At 43.9% G+C, this 13,555-nt stretch overlaps 1 protein-coding gene across 3 annotated transcripts in view; it reads left to right on the top strand.

The window, feature by feature from the left end:
* LOC109900608 (connector enhancer of kinase suppressor of ras 3) overlaps positions 1-13,555 on the top strand; it is a 40,210-nt gene that overhangs the window by 15,850 nt on the left and 10,805 nt on the right. For 2 of the 3 annotated variants that reach the window (XM_031836997.1, XM_031836996.1), the window contains exons 3-5: positions 5,501-5,703; positions 6,334-6,421; positions 10,102-10,143. In XM_031836997.1, the coding sequence (XP_031692857.1) occupies positions 5,501-5,703; positions 6,334-6,421; positions 10,102-10,143 (333 nt within the window). Of the gene's footprint in view, positions 1-1,357; positions 1,477-5,500; positions 5,704-6,333; positions 6,422-10,101; positions 10,144-13,555 lie in introns of those variants that run through there. The other variant, XM_031836998.1, reaches the window with a different exon arrangement.

The raw sequence follows: 13,555 nt of genomic DNA, 5'->3' as shown, positions 1-13,555 counted from the left end.
GCTGGCATTGGTCAGGACACCGGGATTAGGGAAGAATGTCCGGTCAGCTGCCTCTCTCTCTCTTTCACACACTCTAACTCTCTCTCTTTCTCCATCTCTCTCTCCCTCAGCTTAAGCGTGTCCAAGCGACCCATTAATGGGTTAGGGTTAGGGATGAGTGTGCCGAAGCGGCCCATTAATGGGTTAGGGTTAGGGATGAGTGTGCCGAAGCGACCCATTAATGGGTTAGGGTTAGGGATGAGTGTGCCGAAGCGACCCATTCATGGGTTAGGGTTAGGGATGAGTGTGCCGAAGAGGCCCATGAACGTGTTAGGGTTAGAGATGAGTGTGCCGAAGAGGCCCATGAACGTGTTAGGGTTAGAGATGAGTGTGCCGAAGAGGCCCATGAACGTGTTAGGGTTAGAGATGAGTGTGCCGAAGAGGCCCATGAACGTGTTAGGGTTAGGGATGAGTGTGCCGAAGAGGCCCATGAACGTGTTAGGGTTAGAGATGAGTGTGCCGAAGAGGCCCATGAACGTGTTAGGGTTAGAGATGAGTGTGCCGAAGAGGCCCATGAACGTGTTAGGGTTAGAGATGAGTGTGCCGAAGAGGCCCATGAACGTGTTAGGGTTAGAAATGAGTGTGCCCGAAGAGGCCCATGAACGTGTTAGGGTTAGAGATGAGTGTGCCGAAGAGGCCCATGAATGTGTTAGGGTTAGAGATGAGTGCGCCGAAGAGGCCCATGAACGTGTTAGGGTCAGGGTTAGAGATGAGTGTGTCCAATCGGGTTCTTGGTCACATCCCTGACCAAGGCCCTTCTCCCCCGATTGCTCAGTTTAGATGGGCGACCAGCTCTAGGAAGAGTCTTGGTGGTTCCAAACTTCTTCCATTTAAGAATGATGGAGGCCAGTGTGTTCTTGGGGACCGTCAATGCTGCAGACATTTTTTGGTACACTTCCCCAAATCTGTGCCTCGACACAATCCTGTCTCGGAGCTCTACGGACAATTCCTTCAACCTCATGGCTTGGTTTTTGCCTTGACAAGCACCGTCAACTGTGGGACCTTGTATAGACAGGTGTGTGCCTTTCCAAATCATGTCCAATCAATTGAATTTACTACAGGTGGTCTCCAATCAAGTTGTAGAAACATCTCAAGGATGATCAATGGAAACAGGATGCACCTGAGCTCAATTTGGCGTTTCATAGCAAAGGGTCTGAATATGTATGTAAATAAGGTATCTGGTTTTATGAATTACTGTTCTATAACCTGTCTGTCATTATGGTGTATTATGTGCAGATTGATGAGGAATTTGTTTTATTTAATACATTTTAGAATAAGGATGTAACATAAGAAAATGTGGAAAAGGGGAAGGGGTTTGAATACTTTCTCTCTCTCTCTCTCTCTGGTCGTGCCCTGCCTATGACATGGCCTCACACCAGGAAGCCTCTGTACTCCATTACATACACCGTCCTGACATGACTTGTGTCTGGATTGCAGGTAGGCCCACTGTGGACATCGTTGGGTTCTGTGGGGAAGAGAATCTTCTTTCTCTATAGATATCACATGGTCTAACAGGAGTGCCCTTCTGTCATGAATCAAATGCTAAACATTTTGCTGATGTAAGAATAATGTTTGTGTTTGTGCCATTTTGCCAACTCCCATCATTGTCATTGTCAAGAATGACCATAGGAATTAGCTATACTGCACAATGTCACGAATCGGCTCGAAGTTTAAACAAAAAGGGAGACAACGTGGAGATAAGGAATAACAAAATATATTTATTAATTTAAGTAACCTAAATACAATTAACAATGGTGTGTGTAGTCAGTAATCAGTAGTGTAAATGAGTGGTTGAGTGCATAAATGTGATGAGGGGTGTTGAAAGGTGCCAACACAAACAAACAAAATAGCTACAAAAATGCCACAACCAAAATCTATCAGGGGCAACAGGGCAACAGATTGGCACGGGTTAACAGACTGGCACGGGGCAACAGATTGGCACGTGTTAACAGACTGGCACGAGGCAACAGATTGGCACGGGTTAACAGATTGGCACGGGTTAACAGATTGGCACGGGGCACCAGATTGGCACGGATTAACAGACTGGGTGCCAGAACAGGTGGTGGTAGTACACCGGACCCTGTTATCTTTTAAGAGAGCTTTAGTGGTTGTATCCCGGACCTTATCTTTTAAGAGAGCTTTAGTGGTAGTATCCCGGACCTTATCTTTTAAGAGAGCTTTAGTGGTAGTATCCCGGACCTTATCTTTTAAGAGAGCTTTAGTGGTAGTATCCCGGACCTTATCTTTTAAGAGAGCTTTAGTGGTAGTATCCCGGACCTTATCTTTTAAGAGAGCTTTAGTGGTAGTATCCCGGACCTTATCTTTTAAGAGAGCTTTAGTGGTTGTATCCCGGACCTTATCTTTTAAGAGAGCTTTAGTGGTAGTATCCCGGACCTTATCTTTTAAGAGAGCTTTAGTGGTAGTATCCCGGACCTTATCTTTTAAGAGAGCTTTAGTGGTTGTATCCCGGACCTTATCTTTTAAGAGAGCTTTAGTGGTTGTATCCCAGACCTTATCTTTTAAGAGAGCTTTAGTGGTAGTATCCCGGACCTTATCTTTTAAGAGAGCTTTAGTGGTAGTATCCCAGACCTTATCTTTTAAGAGAGCTTTAGTGGTAGTATCCCGGACCTTATCTTTTAAGAGAGCTTTAGTGGTAGTATCCCAGACCTTATCTTTTAAGAGAGCTTTAGTGGTAGTATCCCAGACCTTATCTTTTAAGAGAGCTTTAGTGGTTGTAGGAAATGAACTGGGATCTTGACCATGTCCAACGTGAGAGGGAATATACATTATCTGTAAAGTAGTGAGGGTTGAGTGTTGGCTGTAGGTGACTAGTAGGTTTGCATCCCAAATGGCATCCTATACCCTACATAGTGCACTACTCCCTATAGGCCCTGGTCAAACATAGTGCACTGTTTAGGGAATTGGGTGCCATTTGGGATGCAATCTGGGCAGAGCTTTATGTTCTCGGGGATATCTCCTGGTGCTCAGGAAACAGATGTGACCCCACCCCCCACCTGTAATACACACATCCCGCTCGGGAAAAGCCGTTACACCATTGTTCCTGTGGTTTCCGTCTGGTGATTGGTTCTTCCCCTGCCTCTCCTCTCTCCGACTGTGCCCCATACATCATAACTGCTGTAGATCTCAGAGTCAACACTTCCCCCTTTCCTCCCTCTGTCACATGCTCTCTTCCTCTCTTTCTTCACTTTCTCTTTCCCCTCTTCAGCGTCTGAACAGGAATAGACATTCCATTGGCTTCAGAAGTTTCCATTGCTTCTATGCTTCAGGATAGGAACGATCGTGCTGAACAGCTGTGGTGTGTGTCTGTGTGCGTATCTGTGTGCATGTCTGTGTGCGTGTGTATGTGTGTTCGTAGTGATCAAGGTAATAATTCAATATCTTTTTTTTATCTCAATCAGACGTTGTTGGACTTTCCCATCCCACTATCCTCTGCACTTAATTAAGGCCTTTTTGCCTCCGTCTACCATAGCTGTGTTACAGGGCCATTGATCCACAGGTATTACAGGGCCAGTGATCCACAGGTATTACAGGGCCAGTGATCCACAGGTATTACAGGGCCAGTGATCCACAGGTATTACAGGGCCAGTGATCCACAGGTGTTACAGGACCTGTGATCCACAGGTATTACAGGGCCAGTGATCCACAGGTGTTACAGGGCCAGTGATCCACAGGTATTACAGGGCCAGTGATCCACAGGTGTTACAGGGCCAGTGATCCACAGGTATTACAGGGCCAGTGATTCACAGGTGTTACAGGACCAGTGATCCACAGGTGTTACAGGGCCCGTGATCCACAGGTGTTACAGGGCCCGTGATCCACAGGTGTTACAGGGCCAGTGATCCACAGGTGTTACAGGGCCAGTGATCCACAGATGTTACAGGGCCAGTGATCCACAGGTGTTACAGGGCCAGTGATCCACAGGTGTTACAGGGCCAGTGATCCACAGGTGTTACAGGGCCAGTGATCCACATGTGTTACAGGGCTAGTGATCCACAGGTGTTACAGGGCCAGTGATCCACAGGTGTTACAGGGCCAGTGATCCACAGGTGTTACAGGGCCAGTGATCCACAGGTGTTACAGGGCCAGTGATCCACAGGTATTACAGGGTCAGTGATCCACAGGTGTTACAGGGCCAGTGATCCACAGGTGTTACAGAGCCAGGGATCCACAGGTGTTACAGGGCCAGTGATCCACAGGTATTACAGAGCCAGGGATCCACAGGTGTTACAGAGCACAGGCCTGCTATTAAACCCCTAGAGCTGTGTAGATATGAAAGGGTTGAATGTTCTCCTTTGACATCTTCCTCCCTCCCTTGTTCACACACTTACATTTACACTCAGCACAAACAAAGACAAAAACACACACACACACACACTTAGAATTTGATGTAATTCAGGTAGACATGGAGGGGAATTTGTTTTAATCAGAGGATGGGCCATGCAGGTTGCCATTGTGACTGGTCCTGAGTGTAGGGGGACTTGAGAACTTGGTCATGAACTTGGTCAGAGGGACTTGGTCATGAGAAAGACCCTGGAGTCCTTAATCCTCTGTCACTCTACATTACAACAGAAAGGTAATGTCTGTGTCTGAAATGGCACCCTTTTCACTCTGTAGTGTACTACTTTTTGCCAGAGCCAATGAGGTCCCATGAGACTGGCCAAAGGTAGTGCACTATAGATGGAATAGGGTGCCATTTGGGACGTAGGCAATGTTTGCTGAACCCAATCCAGTTGGTTTTGAATGGAATTGATTACTTTATTTTAATTGTATTTATTTAACCTTTATTTAACTAGGCAAGTCAGTTAAGAACAAATTCTTATTTACAATGACGGCCCACCCCGGCCAAACCCGGACGACGCTGGGCCAATGTTGCGGCGCCCTATGGGACGATTACGGCTGGATGTGATGCAGCCTGGAATACAGCACACATGCTAATCACACTAATCAAAGCTCTGATAGCTGCATGTATGATATGTGACTATGATAACCTTATTAGTGAGTCAGATAACCTGGGTGTATTTCTTTCTTATTTTTGAATCTTGTGTTATGAGAATATGCCCTTACATTTAAGCAATAAGTCTTGAGGGTGTGTGGTATATGGCCAATATACCGCGGCTAAGGGCTGTTCTTAACGCAACACGGAGTGCCTGGATACAACCAGTAGCCATATACCACAAACCCCCAAGGTGCCTTATTGCTATTATAAACTGGTTACCAACGTAATTAGAGCAGTAAAAATAAATGTTTTGTCATACCCGTTGTATATGGTCTGATATACCATGGCTGTCAGCCAATCAGCATTCAGGGCTCGAACCACCCAGTTTATAATTTACATTTTGGGTATTTTAGTGAACTTACAAGTCATTGCATTCAACTAGGGTGGTTAAAACAGCCACAAATTACAGTCAATGCAAGTAAAACCTTTTATTTTGTCCTCTAGAACTATGGGGTGGAGACAGACAACCTGAAGACTCTGGTAGGTCGTATGAGAGCCGCGTCCAACAACCTCCACAACTCAGCGTCGGAGCGCAGAAAGAACCCGTCGTACGAGGCCAAGAAGTCCCACAAACCCCCCAATGACTTCCTCACTGCTGTCGTGGAGCTCATTGGAGCAGCCAAGAGTCTACTGGCCTGGTTGGACAGGTAGGCTATACAAAACACACTTACACACATGCACATAGGCAGTGACACACACACACACACACTTAACATTTCACCTGGAAGGAATGCATTCTATTAGGGTCTTAAGTGATGCCCATGTTAACATACATGTTATCCTGTTAAAGTCCTGACTTGAGGAAATGTTTTAGTGTCTGGTAGTCATAACAGCCACAGTGAAGTCTTTCCAAGTGAAGTAATGCAGCCGGTTGTATTTCTGTGCTTGTGTCGGCTTGAGACGCATTCCAGAAGGTCTCTGCTGCAAAATGAAACATCTGTATTGACAGACAACAGCAGATGCTGTTAGTAACCCCTCAAAACATGTTAGGGTGTGTACTATAACCCACGTAGATGACGAGTCAAAGCCCTTCTCATCAAGTCAACAATAATTACTATTACATTTCTCACATACCTGGGATGTTTTTATTTAGATGCTGTCTTCATGCATCTGTCACACAACAACACTCATAATTGCTATATTCTACAGAACTGTCATCACATTCAGCTCCATAATTGCACCTGATGTTATGATTGTACACACAGCGATAGATAGGTTATTGCTGTGTTATTGTAATTGGAATGACTCCTGTCCTTCCTCTGGTCTCTATATAACAGGACTTCTCTGACGGGGATCAGTGACTTCACCTGCACTAAGAACAGGATCATTCAGCTGTGTCTGGAACTCACCTCCACTGTTCAGAAGGTTTGTTCTCTAATCATCACTATTCACTCTCATGAGGTTTCATAGGACTTTGGGATGACTTTGCCTACAAGGAAACTACTTGTGTGTGTTTGTTAAATTAGCATGATGCATGAATATTTATTTCATGCTCGTAGTCAACACACTAATTAAAATAGAGCCCCTCTCATGAACGTTCTGGGAACCAAAAATGACCGTTTTTTAAGGCATGTAAAAAGCAAAACATCTCTGAGAAAATTCTCTGTGGTTTCAAAGCCCGTCTGTCACGTTCTGACCTTTATTTCCTTTGTTTTGTCTTTATTTAGTATGGTCAGGGCGTGAGTTGGGGTGGGCAGTCTATGTTTGTTTTTCTATGTTTGATTTCTGTTTCGGCCTAGTATGGTTCTCAATCAGAGGCAGGTGTCGTTAGTTGTCTCTGATTGAGAATCCTACTTAGGTAGCCTGGGTTTCACTGTTGGTTTGTGGGTGTTTGTTTCCGTGTCAGTGTTTGTCGCCACACGGTACTGTTTCCGTGTCAGTGTTTGTCGCCATACGGTACTGTTTCCGTGTCAGTGTTTGTCGCCACACGGTACTGTTTCCGTGTCAGTGTTTGTCGCCACACGGTACTGTTTCCGTGTCAGTGTTTGTCGCCACACGGTACTGTTTCCGTGTCAGTGTTTGTCGCCACACGGTACTGTTTCCGTGTCAGTGTTTGTCGCCACACGGTACTGTTTCCGTGTCAGTGTTTGTCGCCACACGGTACTGTTTCCGTGTCAGTGTTTGTCGCCACACGGTACTGTTTCCGTGTCATTGTTTGTCGCCACACGGTACTGTTTCCGTGTCAGTGTTTGTCGCCACACGGTACTGTTTCCGTGTCAGTGTTTGTCGCCACACGGTACTGTTTCCGTGTCATTGTTTGTCGCCACACGGTACTGTTTCCGTGTCAGTGTTTGTCGCCACACGGTACTGTTTCCGTGTCATTGTTTGTCGCCACACGGTACTGTTTCCGTGTCAGTGTTTGTCGCCACACGGTACTGTTTCCGTGTCAGTGTTTGTCGCCACACGGTACTGTTTCCGTGTCATTGTTTGTCGCCACACGGTACTGTTTCCGTGTCAGTGTTTGTCGCCACACGGTACTGTTTCCGTGTCAGTGTTTGTCGCCACACGGTACTGTTTCCGTGTCAGTGTTTGTCGCCACACGGTACTGTTTCCGTGTCATTGTTTGTCGCCACACGGTACTGTTTCCGTGTCATTGTTTGTCGCCACACGGTACTGTTTCCGTGTCATTGTTTGTCGCCACACGGTACTGTTTCCGTGTCATTGTTTGTCGCCACACGGTACTGTTTCCGTGTCAGTGTTTGTCGCCACACGGTACTGTTTCCGTGTCAGTGTTTGTCGCCACACAGTACTGTTTCCGTGTCAGTGTTTGTCGCCACACGGTACTGTTTCCGTGTCAGTGTTTGTCGCCACACGGTACTGTTTCCGTGTCAGTGTTTGTCGCCACACGGTACTGTTTCCGTGTCAGTGTTTGTCGCCACACGGTACTGTTTCGGTTTCGTTTTTTCACGTTTCTTTTGTTATTTTTGTATTCAGTGTTCAGTGCTTTCTTTGATTAAAGTTATGGACACTTACCACGCTGCTTCTTGGTCCGATCCTTACTCCTCTTCAGATGAGGAGGAGATCTGCCGTTACACCGTCTTACATGAACTTCTAGGGTCACAATGTCTGTCACACAAGACCTTAAAAAGCCTGCATGAGAGGCTACTTCTTTTGATCTATTACACATTGAGGTGGAGTTCAAATAGGGAGTGTAAGCTGAAGGTGTGCCCCACTGTCATGCCCTGAACTTAGATTCTCTGTTTTTCTATATATTTTGGTTTGGTCAGGGTGTGACTAGGGTGGGTACTCTAGTTGTTGTATGTCTAGGGTTTTTGTATGTCTATGTTGGCCTGATATGGTTCCCAATCAGAGACACCTGTTTATCGTTGTCTCTGATTGGGGATCATATTTAGGTAGCCATTTGCCGCATTGTTATTTGTGGGATCTTGTCTATGTTAAGTTATAGCTTCAAGTTTCATTTGGTTGTTTGTTGTTTTTGTTCATTCATTAAAAAGAGAATGTACGCATACCACGCTGCGCCTTGGTCCGATCCTTATGACGAACGTGACACCCACACAGACACTCACCACAGGATGCAATAAGAACAGGACCACTGTATGGTTAAAGCACATGTTTGTTTTTTTAGAAGGTGGATCAGCTTTAATATTGCGGATAGATTGTTGCTTTCATCAATGTAATTGCCTGCATCATTTCCAATCCCCCATATATTTTTGGGGTAAATATATATACATACATACACATACACACATATATAAACATTCATACATATATATACATATACAGTTGAAGTCAGAAGTTTACATACACTTAGGTTTGAGTCATTAAAACTCGTTTTTCAACCACTCCACAAATTTCTTGTTGACATCATTTTCTGGAATTTTCCAAGCTGTTTAAATGCACAGTCAACTTAGTGTATGTAAACTTCTGACCCACTGGAATTGTGATACAGTGAATTATAAGTGAAATAATCTGTCTGTAAAAAATTGTTGGGAAAATTACTTGTGTCGTGCACAAAGTAGATGTCCTAACCGACTTGCCAAAACTAGAAATTTGTGGAGTGGTTGGAAAAACAAGTTTTAATGACTCCAACCTAAGTGTATGTAAACTTACGACTTCAACTGTTTACACATACACACTTTTTTAAATATACCTTCCTTTATTGTTCCCCAAACCCTACCACCCCTCCCCCAATTGGAGTACACTAGTGAACAACAACGCTTAGGCTTCTAATTCCAGCTTATACATACTATATACATTTTACAGACACAATCTATTTTACGATAGTTATATTTAGTTTGTTTTTAGTCCTTCCTCTATTTCTGATGTCCATCCAGTTTGATTTCTGTTTGTAACTGTGCTATTTCACAAAAGTTCTGAACCTATATACATTTTACAGACCCTGTATGTTTTACATTGGTTATCTTGTTATTAGTCCCACCCTTCAGCTCCATTCAACCCCTCCCATCTATCTCTGAACACCATCCATTTTGGATTTCTATTTGACATATATTTTTCAACTGTGCTGTGATGCTTCACAAACGTACTGATATTCCCACTGAAGACCTCCACCAGCAGCACGTGGGAGAAGGAAATATCAGCCTAATTCTGCTCTCTCCCTCAAAACGTGAAGTATACAGAGTCTGTTGTATCCCAAAATGCACCCTGTTCCCTATATATTGCACTAGCCAATAGGGTCCTGGTCAAAAGTAGTGGACTAAAAAGGGAATAGGTTGCTATTTAGGACACAGGCATAGTGACGGATACAGAGTGGGAGCAGTGTCCTCTCCACCTCACTGCTCCCTATAGTTAAGTGACGCCACAGATCTGTCGTGCAATCATCTTGTCACACTGTTTACAGGGAGTTGTTATTTAAGTGCCCACAGGACACATTGTCCTGTATATTTGGGATGATTTTTGCATTCCTGTTTGGTTTCACTCCCAATTTTTTATTTCCACAAATATTTGTCCTCCGCTCACTGTTAATTTGTGTTTTCGCTCACTATTTCCTGCTACGCCTCAGAGGGACACAGCTTAAGTGTTTTACTGTAGCATCTTGTGAAATTTACTTCTGTCTCTGATTGCAGGACTGCACAGTTTATGACATGGAGGAAAAGATTCTGGAAGTGGTAAGTGGTGCATCCTCTTTTTACCTCTGGTCTGGTCTGTTCACCAAGTCAGCCCTGGAGCTTCCAAATAAACACACTGCATACAGATATACACACAGGAAGCACACACACACACACACACACACACATACACACACATACACACAGGTAAAGCATGTACACACACACACACACACTTCCCTTTCCTGTAGAGACTGCCATGGTTCTTGTGATGTCTGATATGCTCCGTATGGGTGCAGGGCTTTGTTTATACAGTGCAGAGCTGTTTTCCAAATGACACCCTATTCCCTATATAATGTACTATTATTGACGAGACCCCTATGGACATGGTCAAAAGTCGTGCACTACATGGGGAATATGGTGCCATTTGGGATGAATCCCAGTGCTGTGATGGTCTACAGAAGCTCTGCTTCCACATCCTGGGTGAGATAGCCCTGCCTGGGGGGCCTTTGGGCTACACAGTCAGCTGAAAACTTAATTAACTAAGTGATAATATTAGTTTGGATCAGCAGTTTCCCTCAGAAGCTGACCTACTGTATAACCTCAGCCTCCCATGCTGTGCTGTTTACAGCCAAGTTGTACAATGCTTATGTAAGTGTGTCAGGCTGTTGCAGCTTTAAAGCTAATATCCTACAATACTACCCATTTTGCCATGAGGCAGAGAGAAAACTTTGCAGTTTTAAAGTTTAAATTAAAGTGCATTTGTGTAAAAAATAAATAAATACACAATGTATTGAGTTGTGTACACCAATATCCCTGTAAGCCTCCTAGGCCCACGTTTCCCAGGGTTAAGAAATTGTAGATTAATATTTTTTTTCCACCAATTCAGTGCCTTTTGAGAAGTGTAAAAAAAAAGGATGTTAATTTCACTGAATTTCAACATTCTGTCATAGAGAGCACACAACTTCATAAAAAACATACTTTCCTATCTCAAGAGGTTGATGATTTGTTCTTAAATCAGCCATGAATCCCCTTGTGACAGGGGCAATGGAAGCTTGTTGTGTGCGAGAGGGAGTGGCAATTGAATGCAAGCTTCACACCTTTAAAATGTTTTTAATATATTTCTACCCTGTCTATCTATGGGTAACAGGTTTGACTGGTTATGCTCGACACGCTGTTTTCCACCACAAAACATCAGAAAATGTCCAAAAAGAGTAGAACTAGCTCTAGGAACACACTAACACCTCCCTTTATTTTTGAAGACCCCTAACTACAGCCCCAAGCACCAAGTAATGACAAAGCTATGACAACATGGATTGTAAAGGGGCCCTACCTATCTGCCCTATGTTATGACTTAGAATGAGTGGCACCTTGTGGTGCAACTGAAGTTCCTAGGGTAACTTGTTTGTCAGAAGACAAATCCAAAACAGAAGGGTGTAGAAAACAACGGAATTGAATTCAATGAGTAGCAGTGTACAGAGCTACAAGCACAAGGCAAAGTAACAGCCACGCTAAAATGTCCCTTGAAAGAACCCCAGTCATTATGAGCCATTATACAACGGGGTGGGTCAAATCCTGAATGCTGATTGGCTAAAAGTGCATTCCAGCTGGTATCTATTCCACAAGTAACCACCGACTAAATCAATTTACTGTGTTCCATCTGACTGCACAATCCACTGTCTCATCAGCCTAGGCAGGGAAGTTATAAACTTGATCTCCACTATTTAAAGCATCTGGACATTATCTCACATTTCTTTTAGACAAACATTTTGTTTTCAAGCTGAGAGCTGACAGCTGAGATTTGTATAGACCTTGTTGTCTGTCTCCCCGACATCTGCAACATTGTTTCAATATTCAAATTCGATCTCCAACTGTCTCATAGTAATGAACGTGTAGGGGTTGGGAGTCGGTAGGAGAGAGAGAGACAGGCAGCGTTTCTCTGCCAGTCGAAATCATGAATCAGCTGGCATCATTTGTATGGATATATACAAAGAAATGTCAATTGAAAAATGTTGAAACGAAGTGGAGCTAGTTTGCAGTCTTTCCAGCTTCAGATTGAAGTTATTGTGTTAGCTGTGTTGTTGGCTAGCACCTCTGAACAACAGTGTCCTAACGAGAGAGCACGTTTCCTATGCCAGGTGAAATCACACCTCATTAGCTCATTGTTATGAATGTATCCAAATAAATGTCACCAGAAAACAGCTTAAACAAATGCAGCTATTATTTTTATGCTGTCTACACTGTTTGACATGACTGTACGTTTGCCGTAATTGGCTAGCTAGCAAGCTAGGGATAAGAACGTTGCCAACCTGTATGGCAATGGAACCTTTAGAACAAACGTCTGGGTCGCGTCCATAGATACAGAACAAAAAGGCTGAATGACTGGGTCGCGTCTCTGGCAATAGAACGAACAACGCATCCCAGTTTGCCAGCCCTCAACTTCGTCTCGGACCTAACAACACCCGTGCCAATATATCCTCCAAACACTTCTTCTTCGATAGGGTTTAGCGACGGTTGGCATCCAATGTTAATGGTGCATTACCACCACCAACTGGACAGGTATTGAATAAGAAACAACAACAAAAAAACATTCCAGGAAAGGGGGAAAAGACATCATACAAAATAAATCACAAAAAAACCATCATACTTCTTCAATCCCAGTCCACTCCAAAATAGATCCCTAGATAGGGCTACATTCACCGCCTCGGCTGTGAAATCACGGAGACACAATAAACGTTCAGCGGCATTCACAATGATTCACATTTTCTTAGACTTCTTCTCTGCTTGTGCTGTACAGTTTATGACCATTGCAATAAATAATACAAAGTCCACCTTTTTAACACGTAGCATTTCACTATCCCTCGGTTGATGAGAAACCTTCCCTGGTCCGGGTGGCTCTACTACCATTTCTTCTACTCCACCACTCGTTCCTTTCAGTTTTCTCACCGCCTCCAGATAGGAGACACTCTGGACACTCTTTACCCTTGCCACCTCATTTTCCTTCACCCTAACAGGGCACCCCAAGAATTCAGGCGCATGTTCACCTCCACAGTTGCAGCATTTCCCTTCATCTGGCATACGATATTCTTTCCTTCTGTACACACTTGACACATGACCAAATCTTTTAAATTTATGACACTTAACGGGCTTGTGCACAAAAGCTCTTACAGGGTATCTCACGAATCCTAACTTTACACAGTGGTTTGTCCTTTAAAAGTTGCAGCATACTGCAGCAAAGCTTGAACGGTACCGCAGAATTATATGGCACATTATTTAAGTGTCATTGTAAGCTTTGCTAATTAAAGCTAGTTAGTGCTAGTTTGACCACCAGAGGGCATCTTTGAGAAGCATTTGATAGCCTTCCATAGGGGCTGTACTGGAGAATTTAAAACCTTTTTTTGAGAGAACATAGTACATGGGACTGATTTGAGGAAATGTAGCTTAATTTGCTTAATGTTATGGTGTTTCTATT

This window comes from Oncorhynchus kisutch, linkage group LG12, assembly GCF_002021735.2.
Source record: "Oncorhynchus kisutch isolate 150728-3 linkage group LG12, Okis_V2, whole genome shotgun sequence".
Lineage (NCBI taxonomy): Eukaryota > Metazoa > Chordata > Actinopteri > Salmoniformes > Salmonidae > Oncorhynchus > Oncorhynchus kisutch.
This window is presented reverse-complemented; position numbering and strand designations above follow the sequence as displayed.